Genomic DNA, 24066 nt, shown 5'->3' with positions numbered 1-24066 from the left:
TGGGCAATAACAACATTGTTGAGGCTTAACCATTATTGTTGGTTAATCTGGTACAGAATTGCAATCCCAAATCCAGATTTTTATTAAAGTCCATCTTCCCCTTATGATTCCAGAGGATTTCTTCACAACTTGAAAAAACTATGCACTAATGGAGATATAATTCTAAAAAGACCATAAACCATCCCATTCATTCAATAAGTTAGTAGGCAATCCTAATAATTTTAGATGTGGGGTTTTTTCAACTATTAACTTTTTCTCTAAAAGTGGTTCAAGTCCTTTGTCACAATCAGGCAGTAGTGGTTGAGGTAAAGTAGCAGACGAAGTTTTATGATACCTCTAAACCAATTCAGTGGTCAGCTGCCACTAAAAGTAGTGGCCTCCTTCTCCATCATCAGGGATGCTCATCTCACCCCAGAGTAAAAAACTGCTACTGTCAGGATTATTTCAGATAGGAAATAAATTTCTTTTCAGAATGTAAAATTCAGTTCTTGCATTGCCAAAAATCTACAAATCACCTCCAAAGTCAAATGCTCAAACTCCTCCTTTAGTGCTGAAATTCAGCTATTCCCTGGATATATCAACACCAATCTCAAGCTCTCATGGTGGCTTCAACAACTGAATTTCTGTTTCCAGTATAAAAATGCATAGTGTGTTTGAGTTTTAATCTATAGCTACAACATAAAATAAGACTGAAACAATGTCAAGGCACACAACCATAATATGATTAAACTCATTATATGGACACACTGATCCTGGAAAAAACTTTCAGGGTCTTGTAAGGATTCATCCCCCTCCACACACGCAGATCTCTCAGACTTTAAGTGCAACATAAAGGATGAGTCTCAGGAGGGAGAGCATTTTATACTAGATTTGGGATAGTTTTTACCTGCATGCTGCTAAATTACTCAGCTTTTGATTAGCAGGAAAAATATTCTGGTTATGCTGTGGTGGAAGAAGTCCTTTAATGCTTTCATGGGACTCACTTGCCTATCACTTTAGGAAGATGCAGTTTTGACAGCACTACCATTCCTTCTCCACAGATTACATTTTTAAGTGAATCCTATTCTGCATCAACCAAACCACAGGTTTACTTTCCCTTATCTCAATCTTTTCAAGCTGTAAAAGAAGACAGACTCTTGATATGAAATTTATAATTTCTTCCAGTTCATACATCATTTGTGCCTCTCCCCTATGGTTTGGTCACAATACTGATAGGTGCTGGACCAAAACATAGCATTTTCCCCAAACAATCTCAATTGACTTAAAATATGCAGTTCTTTTTCAGGCATTTGAGAAGAATCGTGTCTGGATAGAAAAAAATGCTCAGCAAAATCCAGGCTCAAGCAAGAAATAGCAATCTTGCACAGACAAGAGCTCCCTGCAGTGAAAACCAGAGTGAGCTACCCTGCTTTTGCTGCTTGGTTTCAGGATGTAAATTCAAGTGTAGTGGAAATTGCCACAAAAAACTAATGCTGTAGCTTTATATCCTAAACTTAGCAAGCACATATCCATGTTCCAAACCTTTGCCCGAAAGACCCTTCCACATACTTGAGACTAGTAGTTTTTTAAGTGCCCATGATACTAAAATCACTGGCAAAATTTGAAGACAGAAAAGATTTTAGAGAAGTAGGGAAAGCACAATAACATACTGTATGTTGTTTGATCTGACCTTCTAGTTACCCAAAAAAAAGCAGAGGGGGCAAGGAGACAGGCCTCCTTTGCAAGGAGCATGATTACTTCAAAAACAAATTTTATCTCATGTTCAAGAGTTCTGGTAATCTCAGCCATGAAAGCAAAGAAAAAAGGCAAGTGAGAGTGAGAGAGTGTATCCTCTTCCCAGCAAAACCTGCCAAATCTTAGGAGTTCTAATCACCAAAAACATTGGAAGGCATGGAGCCTAAGTGCTTTTATAACTGTAAAGATAAGTGTGCTTGGAACATGACGTTCTGATTCAGACATCAGTTTTCTGTTCTGCTTGCCTCCTCCTAAATCTATAAGCTCACCTGAAACAATGTGCAGAGAAGTCTCTTTAGTCACTATTTTCCATTAGCTGCCTCACACCCCCTTAGGATCTTCCTTTCTCACTTTGGTATAAATTACCAGAATTTATCAGTCAGAACCTCACATTTATGGATTCTAAACAATTCAAATCTGTTAAAAAACCCTTTGGTTGGATAAACTGGGTTAAAACAAGTAGAGAGATTTACATGTAACACAGAGTCCGCATGTCAGAACTGGAATTAGAAATCCTTGTATCCTTCCTTCCTTGGCTACTGAATCTATTTTATGAATCCAGACACAAGGGAGGGACTGACCATTAAAGTGGGATTGCATAAAAGCAAACAGGTGGACAATCTAATTGAATAGACTAACATGCAAAGGAAAAGGATATGGTTTTTATATGGCTGTCAGTTGTTATGATCCGACAAGACTTGGCTGCTCACTGCCAGCACATCTAGCAGTCAGCTTAACAGAATCACTTATGAACAAACTCTTCAGAACAAAATCAATTTTAACAGTACAGACATTGCCATATGCTTACTTTTAGCAACTATGCTATAGTAAGGCCAGAATTTACTATGAACTCACAATTCTCTCCACTCAGAAAATATTTTTCCCTGGGCACGACAGCAAAACTGTCTTTAGGTTTCAGCTACAGTGTGGAGAGATGGATGTGGTGTGAGAGGACAGCAGAGGGTATTGTCTACCCTTCCTTAGGCTTTTGACACTGCCTCCTGCAAGACCCTCACAGAGAAGCTGACAGAAGTATAGATGAGGAGACTGTGAGGTGGATTGAAAACTGCCTGACTGGCTGAGCCCAGAGGGTGAATCAGCACATGCTGGGGGCTAAGTGGCTGCAAAGCAGTTTGGAAGAAAGGGCCTGGGGATTCCACTGGACACCAGGCTGAACATGAGGCAGAATTGTGCTCTTGGACAGAGAAGGCTAAGGAAGGTATCCACTGGCTGCACTAGGAGGAATGTTCCCAGCAAATCAAGGGAGGTGACCCTCTTCTCTGCTCAGCACTGATGAGGCCACAAGTGGAGTGCTGGCTCAAGCTCTGAGGTCCCCAGTACAGGAGAGGCATGGACATACTGGAGATCTCAATCATCTGAAAACCTGAAGGAGATCTCAATCATCTAAAAACCTGAAGGGACAGTACAAAGAACACAGAGCCAGACTCCCTTCAAACAGTACCCAGTGACAGGACCAGAGTCAATGGGCACAAACCAGAACACAGGAGGTTTCCCCATGAACATCAGGAAAGAAATTTTTCACTGGAGTGCAACTGAGCGCTGGCACAGGTTGCACAGAGAGGTTGTGAAGTCTCCATCTAGAGAGATATTCAAAAGCCATTTGAACAGTCCCAGGCAACTGGCTCTAAGTGGAGCTGCTTGAGCAGAGGGGTTGGGGAAGATGACTTCCAGAGTTGTATTCCAACTCAACTATTCTGTGAGAGATGTGTAACCACCCTTCTTGCAGTGACTTGTTTGTCCATCTATAGATATGTAGCAACCTCAGAGTAAAAACAAAGCAAATTCTAACATGACAAACCTCATATTGGGGAAATGCACATATTTTTAACATTCTCCTAAAAATCACTCACTTTTAATTTATTTCTTAATTATTTGAGTCTATCAGGCACTGTGTATTGTTCTTTCTTTATCCAATCTTTTCTGTCTCCTGGACTTACTACCCCCATCATTTATAGGTTCTATGACCTAGAGCTCAGTAGTTTTCTCATCTTGCTTATGACTTCAGAATTGGAACTGTTTATCTGCTTCCTCAGCTTCACTGTTCAGTACAGAGTTTAAGTGATATTACCCAAGCCAGATGAAATAATCTAGCATTATGCTCTCATCATTCCTTCTTTTTGAGGACTCTGGGTTTTGTAAGGAAGTTCAATGAGTTAATTAGGTTCACTGATCCATCAGAAAAGTGAGGGGGTTTTATTGGCTTTGTTTTCAAAAGTGAATTAGGCTTCTCACAAGAAAGTCCAGTGGTCCAAGCCAGCTGGGGCTAAGCAGCAGGTGCACTGAGCTGCTGCTGCAAGACAGGAGAGAAGGAAAGTACAACCCCTTCCCCTCCCTTCCACTGGTCACAGAAATCATTGGGTCAGTTAAACTCTTTCCTCTTATTTCACCCATGAGTCAAGCTTCTTTGTTTTAGTTTCAATCTCTTTACCATAAAGAGATTTGGTCTCAAGAGACAGAACTGCCACATTTCTGTTTGGAATAACTTGAAGATGAACATACAGGCATGTGCTGCGTATAGATTGCCAGAGCATGTGAAATAAAATCAACATTCTGTGGGCACATCAGGATTATTCTTTGTACTACAAGCACACTAGATACTTAATTAGCTCAAGCACAACAGTTTCATGATATGTCAGATTTATTATGGTTATGCTGCAGAAATGTTTGGGATTTCTGAATGTCTTATTCCCTCTCAGTTAATGGAGCATAGCTCCAGCAGGGCAGCCAGACATCTGGAAATTCTGCAGAAGTGTTAGAAGAACCCCCATGGTCCAGGATGGGGGAGGAGGCAGAAGGAAAAACCGGACAGTCTGGGAAAATAAGACATATACAAGAAGTAGTATCTGCTATTAAATCAATTATTAAATCAATTAAACCCCATGGAAAGAAGACTCCCACCACAATTTAGGCCCCTGGCCCTCCACAACCAACTTAGGTTATAGGAATAAAATTATACACAGCCAGCCTCCTCCTATAAGTTAGAAAGAACTACTCAAGTACTTGACAACACCAGAATTATGATCTTAGGACATTTTTCTCCACTCAGTCCTCCCACACTTTTCCATTTTCTGCCCCCAGCTCTTCCCTCCTCTTCCCCTAAATCAGTTACTCACCATTTTTCACTAAAGAAATTATTTTCCCCCCTGCTAACTCTCCAAATTAGTTGCTACTCAAAATTCTAAATCAAGCTCTGCAATCTCCTGTCCCAATTAAATCAAAGGAAAGAGTAGCTCACAAAAATAACATTTTCAAGATCTAGTTTTAGCTTCTAGATTTTGCAGCAAAGTTTCCAGTCCTGCTTCAGGGCCAGAAGGTTAAACATTTCTCAATGACGCAGGCTCCCTTAGCAAGAGAGAGATGAGGAAGGGGTCCAAAAAAAACTCATTCTTCCCAGGCACTAAATCAACAACCACAGCAAACAGCGACTGCTTCTCTCCAAGGAAAACTGGGAGGAGTGGAGCAGACTCTTATTAGAAGCAGCCACTTTGTCTGCCACCATAATGCAAAAGCCCAGTACTAAGAGGAGAAGAAAAATAGGCATAAGAACAGAAATTAAAAAAAAAATCCAGAACTGAGATTGTATATTGCACGCCATATAGAAATCATAATAAATTAAAAGCAAACAAACAAAGCAAACTTAAAATTCTGTAGAATGCTGCATGTCTGTCTAAAATTGCTATTCTTTTCTGGTCCATTTAAAGTTGCCAGTAACTTTCTACCTTAAACTTAAAAGATGCTTTGACTTGTAAATGAGCTGAAATTTTCGTGCCTGAGAGAGCACTTTTCTCATACTACAGATTCCAGAAAATTGAGATTAACAGAATAACAGAATAAACAGAAACAGATAACAGAAATTTGTTAATCTCTGAATTTTCAAGATAAGATTAGCAATAGAGGTTTTTCCATGAGGAGTCTACTAATCTCAATCTTGTTCTTCCTTACTTAGAAGTAACGTGAAATCAGCAAAGCTATACTGGGAAGTGTTTTCTGTTTATTTCAGCTTTCAGTGAAAGAACATTGAAGGCTCTAAGCTTTGGGAATGTTTTGCAGTAAGTCAAGCTCAAGGTACTTTCTGAACTAAATGTTTTGGGAGTTGCAGTTTTTAATTGGTGGCACCTTAGTGTCACATAGTAACTTTAATAAATCAAAACCACTCAATTTATTTTTAAAAGGCATGGAGTTGAGTTGACATCAGTGAAGACAAAGTCCAAATTTCAAATAGTGAAAAACACAGACAAAGAACAACAGCTTCAACCAAAGTATCTCCAGCAGAATTTTTAAAATAGAAAAAAATCTCATCAAGGTCACTTATCATTACAGGCTGATCAAGCCTGCTTGTGCTTCACTGGAAGCTGCAACTTCATTTGGGATATGTTCATTTTTGAGGAAAAGCAACCAGGACAAAGAAAATGGAAGACTACAAAGGACCACAAATACATTTCTCAACCTATTCTTCACACGGGATAATTAAATAGGTTCATACCATGTTGGGAATCCAATGCTGTGCATAATGCCTGTGAAGCATCATCAACATTACTTAGAGGATCTGATTTAAAATAAGCATCACCACAGAAAAATACAAAAAAACCCATTGAGCAGGTCACATTAACAGATACTAATTTAGTAATCTGTTAATGCTCACCTACTTTAAGAATATTGTAAATAGATGAAGCTTCTTCTAGGGAAAATATTTTGCCTGGATTAAGGTTTGCATCAGTTTAAGTACAAGGAGTTATTTGCACTGAAAGCCTCTGACACACATGCACATTTAATATTGAAAATTGGAAGATTTTTAACCCAAAGAGAGAAATTCTAGGACAGCTTTCCAGTATGAGGGAGAAATCTATCACTTTTTAAAGTGGTGCTCAATAAAATCATGTAGGGGAGTATATGACCTGATTACTTGCAGCAGCAGGGGAGGGGGCTCTGCAACCCCAAAGAGTAATTCCAGCTTTATGACTTCTTACCCACTTAAACTATTGCTAAATTATACAGCATTCTTAAAGCACACTAAGGTTAATCACAAAAGGGAGCTGTGCCAATGTAATTAAACCAGTTTTCTATATTGATTCTGATAGTAAAATTCTCCTGACAGAGAAATTGAGGGGAAAAGGGGGCAGCATTTCTTCCATTAAGATAAAGATTCTAGTTTCACGTCCATAAAGCAGGTCCCATGTTTCCTTAGCCACAAATGAAAAACCAGACCACCTCAAGATAACCACCTGAGGTTTCCCCATTTGAAAAGACAATTTGGAACAAGTTCCACTCTCTCCTTGGAAGAACCCTAAGGTCAGAACAGCAGAGGGTGCTGTAAGTCTGAACTGAGGTGCAGCTGCTGAGCAGCAAGGAGGATCCAGATGCAACACAAAGCCATAGGTCACTTCAGGTTCTGGGGGTGGGTTTTTTGTGGGCTTTTTTTGTTTGGTTTAGGAGGGTTTTTTTGTGCTGCAGGAGTCATTTAAGACTGGTAAAAGGAGATAGCAAACAGGTTAATACTAAAATTTATTTATAGTAGCTTCCATGTAGCATCAAACAATAATATCAGAGACATTCCCAAAACCTCAACAGTTATCTATAATCCCTACCACTGATCTATACAGCTCTGGATACACATTAGAACATAAGACTGATTCACACTGATGCTTAGACATTAAAAACCTCTATTCTAATGCCTACACTCAAAATGTAGATTGGACATGGATACCATTATTAAAAAATAATTCTGACTATAAACATAATGTAAATTTCTGCTATCACACAGGCATTGAAACTTGAGCACTTTGTTAAACATTAGTCGTCTCTGAAACCTGGCAAACACTGGACAGCAAGGAGTCACCAGGTAAGTGGGAGACAGAAGGGATGTGTGTCTGCAGTGCATCCCTTCAGGCAGAGAGTGTGTGCTGTCATCATCACACCAGTTTAGAGAGACTCAGCAGAGCACACGATCAGATATTAATCAGAACCTAAATCAGCAGCAGGCCACAAAGATGACTATGATCTGCCTGAGCCACAAAGATAAAAATTATCAGTCTGAGCCTATACACATAATCAATAATTTCTTTCTATACAGTTGTGCCTAAAAACCCCAAATAAGAACCTGAATAAAGTAATTCTTTTTCACTTCATATTTCCAATACACTTGAACTATTTTCCTAAAGAAAAGATGATTCATATTCATCATGTAAATGAGTGGATAACTCACAGAATATGATGACAACAACTAAACAGGGTCCATTATGCATAATACGTTAATTTCACAGCAAGGGAGACTTTGTTTTGATTACAGTTACAACATACAAAACCTGACATGACTTTACATGTATTTTAAACTTTCATTTTGTTTTTAATAACAATTGATGAATGATACAAAAAATTGCAGTATGATGATGACAATCTACACTGGAAACTGGTTAAAATGCACACACACACCCCTAAAGTTATGTCTCAACAGTTATATTTTAAAGTAAGCTGGAGCCATAAGAAGGGTTAGGAGATAAAAGCAGTCAGTGACTAATTGTTTTGTGTCAACTACATCTTTACTGTTTTAGAACAAGGGTAACCTGTGTGTGCCCCCTGCATGTTCACCTTAGTTCACAGAATGGATAAGGGCAAAAGGCTGCCTGAGTAGTTTTTTTTACTACTCTCTCTTTCTCAACCTATACGGTAACACAGGCTGTATAAAAAGAATAAACAAAGCATGCTCAAAGCAGATGGAGGAAAAAAAAATATTATTTTCAAAGATGATTTAATGCTTCAACAAATACTTACTCCAGGTTTAAAGAGATTTCCAGGAGTTTCTTGTTTAAATTTAAGGTTGTCAGAAGAAATAGGTACTGCTCAACTAATTGATTCTAATGAGTACTCTCTATTGTAGACTATCATTCTTGACACCAAAAAAAAAAAAAAGAAAAAAAGAAAAGAAAAGCATCCTTTATATATTCAGTTTCAGTACAATGCCTTAACTCTAGTTTGGCTGACACAACCATGCCGTGATTTGCTTACCCAATAGTTAATCACAGGGATAAAAGGTAGCAAAAGGTTATGTTCAAATGTTTCATGAATGGAATAACTCACTAATGTGCAGCTTACAGCTGTGCACTCCTCACTCCATGTCTTACAACAGCCAACCCTGAACTTTGTGCAGTTTGCAGCTCTGGCACAAAAATTTCCATATTTAAATCTGACTTCAGGAACATCCCATTTGCTGCTTCGGAAAGAATTCCCCCTGCATGATGACGATGAAGCTCACATAACTTTGTTCAGTCTTTGAATCACATGCAGGATTCTGGTTAAAAGCCAGTGAAGAGTCATTTTATCACTACTCAGAATATACACACTCGGGGAGCTGTACCAGTAACCAGGGAACTCTTTACACTCCCAGGAACTTGCTACCTAGATACAAAAGGTTACATTTCCAAATGCCATAGATTCCAAACAGAAATCAAAAGTTCTATTTTTAAAGTAGTGGTGATGCAAACTATAGAGACAGGGATGTTTTCCCCTCAGCTCCATCCTCCATCTAAAACCAAAATCCCAATTGTGTTAATTCAAGAACTCATTGCAATCTTGAAATTCCATGTTGGAAGGAGAAGGGAAGAAAAAGAAGTTCTACTATTCTAACAAAATGAAATGCAAAAAAAATCTCACAACTAGAAAAACCTCTCACTAGGAAATTAAAATAACAGCAAGGGAAAAAAAACCATCCTTGTAAGAGGTGCTTGAAAAAGACAAGATGGAGTTAGAAGGCATTTTTCTGCACCAATGAAAGGTCATTTCTCATGTACTAAAAGCCAATACTGAATTTTAACTTTATTTAAAACAGGAAAGAGAACACCAACCACATAAAGTGCAGCTCTGACATTTGTTACTCCTGAAAGTGCTGAAGAGAGGGACATTTCCCTTTTAAGAATACACAGATCTGCTGTCTGTCCCCTTTCTTCCCATTAAAAGCAGTTTAGCAGCTGACATCCCTAAAGCATTTCAACTTAAATCCTGTAAAGAGGGTAGAAAAAGAGCCTGGGAGTTGTGTTTTGAAAGAAAGAACGAAGGGATAAGAACTGCTTTTTCCTAAATTGAATTTAATATTTCCGGAATTTGCTAAATTAGCTCGAAAATCCAACTTTTTCCTGGAAAATGAGGGAAGTTTTGCATTCGATTCAAAATTACACAAATTTTTAGCTGAAACAAGTGTTCCTTTTTCAGAACCAGTTGGATGCAAAGCAAATTAGACCACAGAAGTCAAGTTTTATCCACTATAGAGAAGTAAATTATATCTGTGGTCATTTACCCTGCTGACTTCAAAACAGCTCTTCTTTTGTTCTCTAAATATGCATGGAAAAAACCCTCTTGTTCATCTAAACCAAACTTCTGACAGTTTAGATCCACTTACTTCTGGTTTTGCATACCTGCCTTGATCTCTAATAGATTTTAAGATCTTTTTTCAGCAGGTCAATAGAACAAACATATCAAAACACAAGGATGCTACCCAATAGGCTATGCTGAACAATCTCAATTTTTTCAGTATACTCACAGAAAGAAGATTAAAATGGGACAATTATTAATGTTCAATATATACCAAGACAGTGCTGTGCACTGAAACAAACCAATGCTACCCAGAACAGTGAACAAAGGTTTTAAGTAGAGCAAAATCATAAGGAAGTAGAATTCATTAACAGAAGTGGCCATTTGGCCTAGTGCTAACATCCATTAATTCTGGCAATGCACTGTTAGACTCTACATGACCCTAAGTGGCCATAACTCTTATCCATCCATGCAAAACGTCGGGAAAAAATTATCTGAAATTTAGGGTTTCACTCTGGCTGACTGCGCCTCTGTATGTGTACTGCATGCACATTTCTGCCCAGCCACCTGCTAGAAGCCATAAAAAGAAACTTGTGACAAAAACAACTACAATTAAAAAGAAAGTGAAATTATATTTGAAAGTTTGTATTTGTAATTTAAGCATAAAATCTGCATATAGAGGCTAGCAGCACACCCAAGACTCCCAAGACTTCCCCCAGTTGCATGAGTCCTTCATACAGTTGTTCAAAAAACATTTAAGTGTTACTGAATTATAGACTGTGTCAAAAAAAGACAATGTTTCTAGCACTCTTGCCTCTCCTTTAAAAAGAAAGAAAAAGAAAAAATAATATTCATTACTCATTCTTTCAGTGGCCAGTCTGTTACAAAGCCTGGTCACATCAAAAACTACTTAGTCCATACCTTAACTGAATAGTGACCAACGGCAAAAGAATTGCAAGATCTCTATATAGGATAATTAGACAGTGACAGAAATAGTAAAAAAGGCTTCAGGGGAACAAAAAAAGAGGCTACAGAGGGACATTAGGTTGAAGTAGATAATGGGAAGGAAACAGCAAGCTTTTGGAATCAGCAAATAAATACAAAGAAAACAAATGAGTCAGATGCTGAGAGAGTCAAGGCAGCAAAAAAGACCAAGTGACTCTTGGAGAAAAAACACTAATGAGGGAGCTCCCACTGCTAAGAGCTTGGTACAGATCTGCACATCAGCTTCATTGTCAACAGAATGAAAACACACAAACTGGCACATGGCTGGTTCCAAAACTATACACTTGAGAATGAATGTAGAATTTTGCCCCAGTGTATGTCTGCATTTAGAATTATTGGATCAGTAACATCAGTTCTTCAACTAAGTTCAGTTGTCCAATGAGATGTCAAATACAGCAGTTGAGTCTTATTTTTGCCTTTTTTTTCTGGGTCTACTGCCTTTCTGGAATGTCTTTTCAGCTGGTTTTTCACTTTTATTTTTTCCTTCTTCAGCTGTCACCACTTGTACTGGTTTTTTTACTCCTCCTTTTTTTCAGTTTGACAGGCATATTCAATTTTTTTCTGGTTAATACAATATGTACCTCACTGTTCATATTGTTCTTGCTTCAGTTATTTTTTGTTCTGAAGAAACAGTCCCTCCCTGCTTAAACTATTCTGCTCCCAGAAGAGTAAAGTTGTAATGTCCCCCTCAGTTCTTTCTCCAAAACATTAAGAATGTTTTCTCATCTTCAGTATCAAAGGAGTTGCTTTTTATGTGCCCACCAACATGGAATACAAACACTGTGTCCTAGGTCAACAATGGCTTCAGATACTGCTGCTTCTTGGGTGGACTCCCATTAATACCCAAGCAGTAAATAAGCACAGCCTCATGACCTGCAGTCTTGAAGAACATTTGGTCTATGGAATGCAAGCTGTGTAAGCTCTACCAGGATAATTTATTTACCCAGCTTAGGCCACGATTCTCTTACTTCTTCAGTGGCTGTTCAGAAACTTTGATGAGTTGACTGGGACAACTGTTTCCAGCTTCCATCTTTCCAGTAGGGCTTCTGGAGATGAACATCAGGACCAAGATTTGGGAAGTTAAGCCTTTTTCCTCATTTCCTTATTCTAGCTCTCAAGAGACAGGAGATCCAATTTCAGCCTCTGAAGTCTCAAGTAGTTTGCCCAATACACAACTACCTCACTAAGCCAAACAAAAGCAGCCACCAACAGCATCTGAAGTCTCTAAATATTACAGCTGAACAAACTGGCTTCAATCTCAAGTAGCTTTTTTCCTTATCTAGAAGTTTGTAATATACTTCCATTATTCAAGACAGACCTTTAAAACTTATTATGCCCATGTTCCTGGTGTCACACTCCATTTCCCCTCCAATCTTGCGAATCCATTTACGTAAACATTCGCTTGCTTCTTGCTGAAGATTTTTCCAGCAGTGGTTGATCCAGGAAAGAAGAGAGTGGCCACTGATGGAAGAGGTGCAATAAATCTGTATCCCTCATTAGGTAAGCCAAGCTTGCCAGGAAATTGCCTCAACGTTACAGAATGCCACTGCCTAATCTAGGACTATGGTTAGGTGATTTAAGCAGAAGCTCCACACAAGTACTCCTTAGAGGCAGAAACCCTCACCCTCAGGATTAAATGTAAGCCTCAGGAGTTCTCATAATTTGGAAGAAACAAGAAACACAGCCACAGATCAAGTTTTGAGAAAAAGCAACACTAATACGAAGGCTGTTTTCCTAATTTTAACAAGTGTTATTTTATTATGTGAGTTTCCTGAGAATACAATGCACAGATTCAGTTACAAGAAACCTGAAATGTAAATTCCATGGCTCTTCCATGTTTGGGGGAAAGAAAAATTTAAAACATTATTAGAAAGAAAAATTTAAAACCTTACTAGAAAGAAAACATGTTAAATTCAACATCTTTTTTCAGGCCTTTACATAAGAGGTTGCTTTACAACAAAGCCAGATTAGATACTATCCTGCCATATGCATCCTGTTCAATACCAAACTTGTTAGTGTCTAAACCCTACCTCCAAAATTCACAGACGGCAAGAGCACAGCTAGAGGAATGATGTATTACATACAAACACTCTTCTGAATTGAGATAAACACTACAAATTCTACATAAATTGTATGCCTGTCTTTCCTACCTGCAACAGGAGATAGAAAATAACCATGCTTTGGTTCTCTAAACAACAAAGAACATGTCAGGACTATAAAATAAAGGACATACAGGATCTTTATAGACATATATAATCTTCACAGGTATTTAAAAACCCATAAAAATAAGTTAGTGAAATTAACAGTCAATTCAGAGAAAAAAAAAAAAAGAAAAAGAAAACCCAGCAATTTTGGGAAAAAAACCCCCGACATTAAAATAAGAAATTATTGTTTTCCTTGTCTCTTTCCCAGTCACTACTTAAGAAAAAGCATTTGACTTTCAGGAACAAGCTTGTCTTGACACTTTTGGCATTACCTATGTGCTGCTTTCCAGACAATGCTGCATAAGAGCCTAAGAGTACACAAATGCAAACCCAAACTTTTGTTCGTGGTCAAATCTTACCAAGGTTACAGTCTCTGTCCCCATCCATAGAGCAAAGGTCATTCATATCCATACATATATATACATATTTATTAAGTTTCATGACTACATAATGTCCTAGAGCCTCAGATAAAAATGCCCTGCAGAAGTATATCATGCTCCCATTAACAGATAATTCTCACTCTAGCATGTCTTACACGAGACAAATGCATCTGTTCATATCTAATGGGTCAGCACAGCATCAAGAAAAGGCCACAGTACTTACAACAGAACCATGTAAACAAAATACCATTGTCATTCTCAAGGAAACAGACTTTCAAGATATAAAACAACTATTGTAAAGTTTCAAGTAAGAGTTTTCCCCAAAATACGCAATTTAAAATCCCTCCAAAGTATCAAGAATATGTTTAATCAGAAAATAATTAGCAGTAAAACCACAGAAATCATTCAAAAGCTAAATGGAGGAACATGTCTTCAGAACAGGTCTTAGCTTTAACTGGAGTTTTCTAATCTTCATAAATCACGCAAATATAACACTGGAGACCAACAACAGAAGAAAAAAAGAGAATTTTATCTCTGATGAAGCTCTAAATTGAAGAGTATTTAACATCCAAAAAGTACCCATCTGCAACCTGCACATGAAATCACCGCAGTTCTCCAATTTGTCTTTATCCAAAGTCACACAGCCTCCTGGCACTTCCTATATAGTTCAGCAACCATGATTTACTATCAAAATTTAGCCACGGGACATGTTTGGAGCGATACCTGATTGGAGTGCTGTCATCTGCATTTCTGGTTCCAGCAATGTCATGTCGATCCTTTTCTCAACAGTTACAAACCCTTAAAGACCTCTCTTTATATAGACATAGATATGTTAAAGAAAAAAAAAATAATCCAAGAGGACCTCTCAACTTTAATCTTGTTCAAAACTTGCAAGAAATTCTCATCCTTATATGATGAAAACTGTGCCTAGTGAGAAAACTCAAGTCTTTCAACATGCAGTTCTCTGCTTATTCACTACAGGCAAGTTGGAACAGCCCAAGATCAAATTACTGCTAGGAGAAAAATGAATACTCAAAGGGGGAGCAAGATGTGTAGTTTGCAGAACTCAAGTTCCACCCCTTGATGCTCTGTAAGTCGAAGGGAGGGGGAGGAAGGGGTCAGAGACACTAGAACTGGCAGTTTTCCCCTTTTATAAGAGGAGGATGACGTCTTGGGTAGACTAGCAATCCCCTAAGGGGCTCTGCTGATGAGGCAATTTGGTTCCAAGGACAAGGAGACCCAGTGTTAACATAAACATGCAGACATCCTCAGCTTTGAAACAACGTGGCCAAAGTCATATACATCCCGCTGATAGATCAGTCCGTTTTCTTCAGTCTTTGCCAGTCCTTTTTCTCGATAATCAAACTACTCCCCTAATCTACTCCTCTCACTGATCACTAAACCTGAGCTACTCTAACAGATGGCAGTGTATGTTTCTCAAAAGCAAACGAAAAACTGCCCTTTGTCATTCAGACTTTTCCCACCTTGGATCACATCCTCCATCCAACCAGATTAGGGGTTAAAAAAATTCAGTCTTGTTTCCCACATCCAGCTGATCAGTTTCAAATTACTTGGGATAGTGGACAAAACTTTTATAGTGAAGTATTTATTGAGTAAATGATAAAAATAGATTTAAGTCTTTCCTCACTAGATTATTCTAGCTCCCAAAAGAAAGGAAATTCAGTCTTGGTCTCTAAAGAGTCTCAAGTAATTTGCCCAACAGATAATTTAATTATCTTAACAAACTAATTCCAATGCTTCTGTCCCCAGAGCATCTTTCCCTTATTCCCCATCTTTCCACAAGGCTCATCATCATTTCTCTTTAGGTCATCTCAGTAAGTAACTGCATATATTTGTACCAAGCCCTAAAATATATTGAGCTGTGCATCTAAGATACAGACCAATTTTTAGATTTTAATTCTCTTTGCAGCAAAGCAGAATCCCTCTCCTGCCACAGCAGTATTCATAGAAGTGAGTAGTTGGGTGTCCAAAACTTGCTTAAGCCCTGTTTTCTGACCCCTCTAATTTGAAATAACTTCAGGACTTCTCTAGCACTCAGATACAAGAACTCCCCAACAGCTGCTCGACTGCTGAGGGAAGAACATGGCAGGTTTTAGCAACATATCTTCCTTCCCACACACAAACACATCTGGAGCTTTAAAGGAGGCAGCAAGAACCCATTTAGCAGCTTTAAACAATGCAGGAAAATCCCTTAGAGTGATGACAGTGTAGTATTTATTTGACTTTCACACTCCTTACATCAGTAGTGTGTTGTAAAAGGACAAGAATTACCTCATTTAGGCTTCTCTCATACTCAAATGCCACCTTTGCAGCCCTACATTTGCAACCAGAGTAGGCAAAAATTGCAGGCCTAAAATGTTTCTTCTTGCTGTGCAATCGTTATGAAAAGGAACTGCAGCAGTGCACTGCATCCTGAGAATTCAGAGACACTAGTGACAGAAATAAATCACTTTACCACCTACCCTGAATATTCATATTCATCATAAATAAAGGAAAACACCAATTTTTAGCAGAAGGTATGCTTATTTTTGTTGTGATACAAAGAAATATAAGAGGAAGCAGTATGACCCAAGTGGAAAGGAAATCTTTCCTGCAGTGTCCAGAAACATCACTTAACTCCCTGAAGTATGCACATGTGCACTGTTGGTGACCAGGAAGAGGCAGAGGACGTTTAAAGCATTAACCAGGATATTGCTTATTTGACCAGCAAGGAAGATGAAGACTGCAATACCAGATGTCTTGGGACAGAGATTCCTTCATTATACTCTGAGGCAACGTATGGATCGTAGCAGGGGGAGAGCTACTGCTGCAGAAGTGGCTGATAGTATTCCAATAAAAATGAATTATAGAAAGCCACACATTACAGAAGCAACAATGGTCCCAAAGCTAGGATTCAGTTTGCTAAGTACTAACAGCAATTGACTATTGTGAAATAGTGCAACGTTTCTTGCATGAAGCAGCCACTCTGTTTAAGTCGAACAGCTTGAGAATTCTGCTGAATGGCATTCTCCCTTTAAAGAGCCAGGCTTCCTTTCCCCATTACTACCCTTAATACTCAAAACAGCAAAACCAGCAATGTAAGTCCTTACACAGACAAAACAGCGACCCAGATCTGGGCCTCACTTGTTTAGCAAGCAGTTTAAATTCATGAAAAAGGAATGTTTTTTAAACAGCTATCAAATTATGTCTAATGTTCATCCATCAGCCCTGAACCTTGAAACCTCAAAGGCAAACTGAAGAAAGAGAGAAACTGGAAAGGAAAAACAGAAGAGAGAGGAGTATTATGAACCAGTGATTGCAGAAGGGCATTAGTCTTGTTAACTTGATAAGGGACAAAAACTTTGTTGAGAGCTAACTTGTTAAAGCCATCACATTATAGCTGCCTTTGGCATTATTCTTTCCAGCTCAACTATTCCCCCATCATTATTTAAGTTTGTTTAAAATATTTCAAGGAGATTACCACTTCTCAGTTGTTTGGTAGCTCCCATCAGTAACAGGCCAGTCATTTCTGTCATGCTCTGGGATCTCATAGCTCTATCAGAAACTTTCAGACAGCATGCTAAATTTATAGTCTCCTGGGACATAAAGTCTCTTAACACAAATCTATCCAAGACAGACTGGTTGTTTTTGTTCTAACAACCATTCCCCTTACTCTCACACAAGAGAAAACAACAAGGCTCACTGGAATGTGTGTGAAGGACAGATCAGAGAAAGCTATATATTTCCTGTCTTGGTCCTTTTGCTACAATACAGACTTAATCTTCTTCACATCTAAGTTCTGGATCAGGCAGTAACCAACGTTTGGTAATTAAATGTAACTTTGAGTCACACTATTCCAGAAGGCAGATATATACTGGAACAAAAAAATAACAAAAAAAGCAAAATGCACACCAAAGCACAAAAACAGAGAAAACCAATAGTCTTATCTGCTCCAAGCCCTTTCTCAGCGATAAAATACCATCCTTGTTTATAAGTAAACATGCCTAACTTCTCAAATGAGTTCATGAGTCACATAATTCACTTCTTAAAATGACAGTTTATGACATGATTTTAAGGAAACATTATTAATGTCTTTAAAATCACAGTAACAAGAAGACAATCATAAAATTTGCAACCCCCCCTATAATAAGTTATATTTGAAATACTTGAATCTAACTGTATTCAGTGTAATGACAATTCAAAATGGGAAAGGGATAGCAGAGGAGGGAGATAGCAATGTATAGCCTAATAAAAGAATTACAGGAGCAATCACCTACACAATTATGTAAAAAAAAGTAAGGTGCCCTAATACTTCTGTATTATAATCATAAATGGGCATAAGAACACAGGCACTAAATTAGCTCTTTAGAACCATTTCAAAAGTTCAACTCTGCAATTTCTGAGTATAATCACCAACAGCTTACATAGCAACTATTTATCCCATGCTTTGTATAGCAGTAACAGGAGTACCTTTCCATACCTAAAGCACATGCCTTTTATATGACTTGAGTCATACTGAAATTCCACACATTCCAGGCTGATTCTCTTCCCCCAACACATATGGTACTTGGTAGAAGGCAAATATCCCAGATCAAGTAAACCCCAAGCACCGGCAAGCTGGTGCAAGTTCTGTCCAAACCGGTAATCATAAAATGCAACCGTTCATTGGAAAGAATGTTACCTCATCTTAAACAAGCCTATGGTAAGAAGAAACCAGGACTGTCGGAGGGTTCTAACATAATATTTTTCATGACCTTTGGACAAAGATAATTATGAATTCATCTGGGGAATACAGGTTAAGAGAGAGGGTCAATAAGCTAGTGGAGCAACTACCGTAATTTCAAATGAAAGTTAAGGAGGACTTTTCTTTTTCTACAAAACCAAACTACCTGTGATTTGTATATTCATCACTTGGGGTTTTTTCCTCCTTTTTTTATAAATGCATTCATCAGGGACTTGTTCTAGCCCTTCCCTAAGGGCTGGGAAAAGTTATCTTGGCATCTTAGTACAGGTGACTGAGAAAAATCAAGATATATTGAAGAGCTTCAGACGACTTTGTAAATGGCCTTTTTCTAGCTTGTGTGGAATCAAGTGAGTCAGTCACAGGTAATCTCTCATAGTGAAAGAAAGTTGAGGCCCTGATGAAAGATGGGTAGAAAAGGAGAAGGAACATAAATTTGGGGTAGAAAACCCACTTTGAAGCACAAATTAAATAAATACACCTTGAATGTCCCATTAAACTTGATGTCTGAATAGAACCTAATAATTGTGTCCAAATAGTCTACTAACACCTTACCACACAAGGTTTCCTTCCACTGAAGTGACAAAAAATTGTCTCCCAGCTATCTGCTATGTTCAAATGCTTAAAACTGGAATTCTATATCCTTAATATCTTCTATTGCATTTTAATTTAGTGTAACTTAATAGCAGCTGTTCAGTCAAGTTGTTTAAGGCCTTTACACCCATGTGTCCAGCTGTACCTATCCTTCCAGGTACACACGCCTACAAGGAGAATGTGTAGCTGTGATATGGGAGAATAGGAAGAGAAGTCTGGATCTGAAACAAACCCAAACCAACAAGAAAACCCTCAGAAACTGTGTCTTGCTGCTCTTCAGTTCCAAGAGAACAAGAAAAAAATGTTAAAGGAATCTGCCATCCTAGGGCATATGGCAGCATGCATGTACAGGACTGCACTCTGTTTTCCCATGGGATACATAATTCCATGACGTTTCACAAGCCAAAGAAATTTCTATTTTAACTCAGCTAACAGTTTATGTTTCAGAACCACAGTCTGTCGCAACAAACGCGGTACAAACCCATGTAAATACTTTTCTACAGATATCTACAGATAAGCTAAGTCTGTTTAGCACAAACTCCAGAAGGAGTTAATCTGTTAGAAGCTCTCGGCATGAGTAGTTAGTTCAGCTGTGAGTCAGCAGTGGCTGTCTAGAACTGCAAACAGGAGACCCTTTGACACAGATAGGCAGCTTCCAGCAAGTCTCTTACCATCTCCTCCCCTCCCACTGCTTGAATCTTCCTCTACCCTGAATTTGGCAAGTTGTCACAGAAGGAGCTTCACTGCACAAGATATGTTCTACAACCATTTTGGATTGCTCAAATGTTTAAGCAGATTGCCATCTCAACTGGCAGATCATCTCTGACTGTTTTTTAACATGTTTAAAGCCGAGGACAAAACAACAAAGATACACCATATTTTAAAAAGGAGTTTTAACAAGCTCAACAGCTTTCAACAGCTGTGCAACCTCCACCCCAAGATAACTGTGAAAGTTCCCATTTGAAGGAAGACATTTATTAATTCAAAATGCATCAGCTAAATTTCTTAACAGCCCACTAAATTTCTTAACAGCTCACTAAACCAAGTGTTCTTTTATGCTGTGACAGTTTGCAAAAAACTGAATTTCAACAGCACTTTTCATTCCCGTAATACTTTAATGAATGTACACACAAACAACACATAAAATACTGCAGCCTAGGAGAAAAGAGCATTGTATACCTCCTGTGTACCTCCAAAGATAAGGAATATTCAGGTAATCTAGATCAGGGACTTTGGACTTTATGCCTTGCCTGAAAAGCTGCCCCTCCAGCAGTAAAATTCCCACTATTGTGTTGAGCCCTGATAAAGAATCAGCTCTGAAGAGACCCACCTAATGAGTCATTTCCGGGAATATCCTAATTTTCTTTGGCAAAAGATATGGGCAGAGGTGTTCCTGTTCAAATGCTTTTAAAGCACAATTCTCTTTTATCTATTCCAGTCAAGCAGATTTGCAGCCCACAATGATACAGCTTCAAGGCTGAGTCCATAAAAATAACATTATTCTGACAGAGGAAACCATCTATTTCTGTAAAATATTCCCAAAATACCAATTTTTAAACTTATCCAAACAAATGAACCCTGTGAAGACTCTTTAGTTCCTGTACCAGAATATCCTTCCCTCTGACCATAACAATACCATTCAAAGTGCTGCTACAAGTTTCATTTTTCTAAAAGGTACTCTTATCTGTTTGCAGCACTAGTATCCCTTTCCTTGTGGCATCAAGAATAAACTGCTTCTTCCCAGTTCAGGACCTCTGGTCATACCTTATTGGCTAAGAGAAGAACCCTGCTTCCAGAAAAATCACAATGTCACCTTCAGGTGGTCAGATAACAGGTGCTGGAAACAAAGGCTCATATGCTTTTCCCATGTTCCAGCCCTCTATCAGTTTCAATGCTATCTCGATTAAATTCCATTTTAAATCTCTCCTTGCTTTCATAACTATAAAAAGCCCAAATTTACCACTAGTCAAGATGTGCTGAGATCAGTCTACCTTGCTGACTAACATTCCAATTTTCTTCTATTTACCATCACCACCTTCATCTCCATCTGTTGCATTTTATCTTAGAAGAATGCAAACACTGAGGATTAGAAGCTTTTTGTACTGTTATTGCCATATCTATCTTCTCCATTTATTGTAAACATGTCTGATATGTCTAATAACATAATGATGGCATAATGTATATGAATCAGGAAACTCTTTTTATCCTCTTAAAAACCCAAGACTTTGGGTTTAAGTTAATTAATTCTTCCAAATCACAAAATACTGATACACTATTCAGAGAAGGGCATGGTCATTTTCTGGAGATAAAGATCTAGCCATGTTAAGTGAGGTATCCCTTCAATATAAATTACTGTCCTTCAGTGCACATATTCTAAATTTCTTTACCACAAAAACATTATGTTTTGGCTTTAAAGCCACTCTGAAGCTCCCCAGCATTTCCAATGTGCTGTGCCATGCAACTCCATAATGTCCAACACTGCAGGGGACACAGGACTCAACCATGCTCAAATCCACAGAACCTTGCAGGTGATAGCATGAGACTCTAGCAAGACCCTCATATTGCCAAGAGTTACCAACATCACCCCAGAAGATGGCGTGAAGGGCGATCACCAAAAGGAATTCACAAAAAGAAGCCACCACTTATCAAATGGTTTCATCATTCTTACAAGATGAAACTGAACATGCAAAGGCTTTCATGGCAGCCTGGTGATGCCAAGCTTCAGACAGTTAACAGTCTTTCAAAACCAGGAATCCTGGTCACTGAGTGACCCTGTATTTTGCCACTAAATTGTCACCCACTATAGAGTTGCCCATAAGGCTCCTGCAACTTGAGACAGGCCATTCTCACTCTCAGATCAGGCAGCCATCTGGGACATTTAATTTTTAACTCTAGGTCTTGCTTCTCCTTCCAGGAAGTCTAAAAGAACCTTTCAGACATTTGCAGTGACAAAGTTACTCAACCCTGGTAAGTGCAAACCAAAGTGGCAAAGAAAAAATCCTCAGATGGCTATACAGTCTGAAGGTGACCTAAGACTTCCTTTGACTGTCTCAGCTTTACACAACTCAGTCACCACAAGGTACAGGGAAGCTGTTTCTGGCGTCCACCTAAAATAATAATAATAATAATAATATAAAGCATCTATCACTGGAGCTCCTTGGAACTTCCACGGCCAGTAACATCAATCCTTCCAATCAAACAATGTAACTAGGTTTTGTGAACTACAGATCATTAGCTCTTCTACAAAAAAACATAGCGAGAAGCAATAAAAGCAGACCTGTCATCAGAACATGTATCATGACACCATCACTTGGTGAGGACTCACTACATGAGACATGAGCACACTGCAGCACCTACCATTCTTCCTTTCACTGAGTGGAGGGAGGTTGGGGTTCCGTCCATGCTGGAGGCTGAGGGTCAGCTCGGGCTGCAAGGAGAGCTCCTGCAGCTCATTGGCAACAGCTTCGCTCTGCGGGCTGGGGGCTGCAGACAGGGACACCAGCACCGGCTCATCGTCATTGTCGCCAGCCCCTCCTCCGTCCAGCCCATTTCCAGCAATGACGGAAGGGGGCAGGCACACCACGCCGGAGAAATCCACTTTGGCTTTCGTGATGGCAACCTGCAAGACACAACAGAAAAAAATAAACCATAAATCACACGTGAGAGTCTTAGCCATGTGTCCAGTTCATCGTGCTGTCTTCCATGCTGTAGAGAAACATGGCTGAGCTTGTGTGATCATCATCAACTGAAATCCAACAAGTCATCAAAACTTGCTCAACTCAGCAGTTTAAAATCTTGTATAAACCTCCAACAGCATCACCACAGAAACTACTGATGAAATTACAGACTATTATAATTTTCTTAGAAAGTAGGAGAACATTCTCAATTTTTGGTATTTTAGAAACCCAAACTTGAGAAGACACAGATTGAGTCACTCCAGTGAAGTCAGCCTATTCAGAACCTTGCTGAACTCATGACTACTCTCCTTTTATGTCAATAATAGTGTTTTAACAACAGTCGATTTGAAATCCAGTCAGGTAAAGTAATCCTTCATAATAAATCTGGAAGGACAGTGCAGTAAAATAAATGAGGCTTTTCAGATAAATATCAATTGCATTTCAAAAAATAATTCTCGCTCCATTCTTTCTTCCCCATTCACAATCAGTGAAAATGAATAAAAGAAAAATAATCCACATAAGTGAAAAAGCTTTCCTGTCTTAAACTTCAGCTACAGCAACCAAAATGTGCAATATATAAAGGGTTTTAATGAAAGAAGTAATTTTTAAATGTTTTATTTTATTTCCGTAATTCTTTAAGTAAGTATTCAAAAGCCACTACTATGTTCAAATTAAAATTCTTTTCTGTTCAGTAATTTAAACAGAAACAAACCAGCTGTAAGTCTCCAGTGAAATGGTTACTGTGTCAACATTTAAACAGTAACGGACATTATACAAGGGCAATCATATTTGGTTTTGATTAATGAGGATGGAAGTCTCCTCCTTCTTAGCATGCTGCTGTTTCAACCAGTCTAAACTCAAAAGATTCTGCTGCACTGTTGTAATTTAGCAAGCAAAAGGTACTTGCAGAGGCTAACCTTCAACTTCAAAAAGATGCAGGTAAAGCAACCTGCAAAGATGCAAAGTAAACACCATCAGGATAATCCTCCAGAAATCAATCAAAAAGCATAAACTTGAAACAACAGTTTTAACAACATAGTTTTTTATTAAGTATTCCCCACTTAACACTCATAATTACCCTGGGTGAGTGTGACAACATCAACACATCCACAGCTGACAAAGGAGCTCAAACAGTCACTTTCCCCACTTGCATTTCAGTTGCATACTTCAGTTGATTAGTAACATTTGTTCTGTAATATCCAGAACAAAACTGTAAGTGGTACAAAAATTTGTTTCAAGAATTTCTTCAGTGTATATTTAAGACAACAATAAGAATTTACTGGTCATAAAAACATGTTACTTCATCCATGTTGTTGTACATTCATTCCCAGGACCCTGTGTCATGATCTGAAGGGAAGCAAAGAAAAGAAGGGTGGAGAAAAAAAATAGAAAACAACAAAAACCACCAA

General features: G+C 38.5%; 1 protein-coding gene across 3 annotated transcripts in view; it reads right to left on the bottom strand.

Moving 5' to 3' along the window:
• MRTFA (myocardin related transcription factor A) overlaps nt 1–22598 on the bottom strand; it is a 77718-nt gene extending 55120 nt beyond the window's left edge. Inside the window, exon 1 of one of the 3 annotated variants that reach the window (XM_085048687.1) lies at nt 22338–22598. Coding sequence is in view for 2 of the 3 variants with exons in the window: in XM_085048685.1 (XP_084904811.1) it covers nt 17127–17196 (70 nt within the window). In the remaining variant the exon portion in view is untranslated. Of the gene's footprint in view, nt 1–14368; nt 14495–17126; nt 17197–22337 lie in introns of those variants that run through there. The other 2 variants (XM_085048685.1, XM_085048686.1) reach the window with 2 other exon arrangements.
• Between the last annotated feature and the right edge of the window lie 1468 nt (nt 22599–24066).

This window comes from Lichenostomus cassidix, chromosome 1Aa (genome assembly GCF_008360975.1).
Source record: "Lichenostomus cassidix isolate B80296 chromosome 1Aa, HeHo_3.0, whole genome shotgun sequence".
Classification (NCBI taxonomy): domain Eukaryota; kingdom Metazoa; phylum Chordata; class Aves; order Passeriformes; family Meliphagidae; genus Lichenostomus; species Lichenostomus cassidix.
Note: the sequence above shows the minus strand (reverse complement) of the source record. Positions and strands in the feature narration are given on the sequence as shown.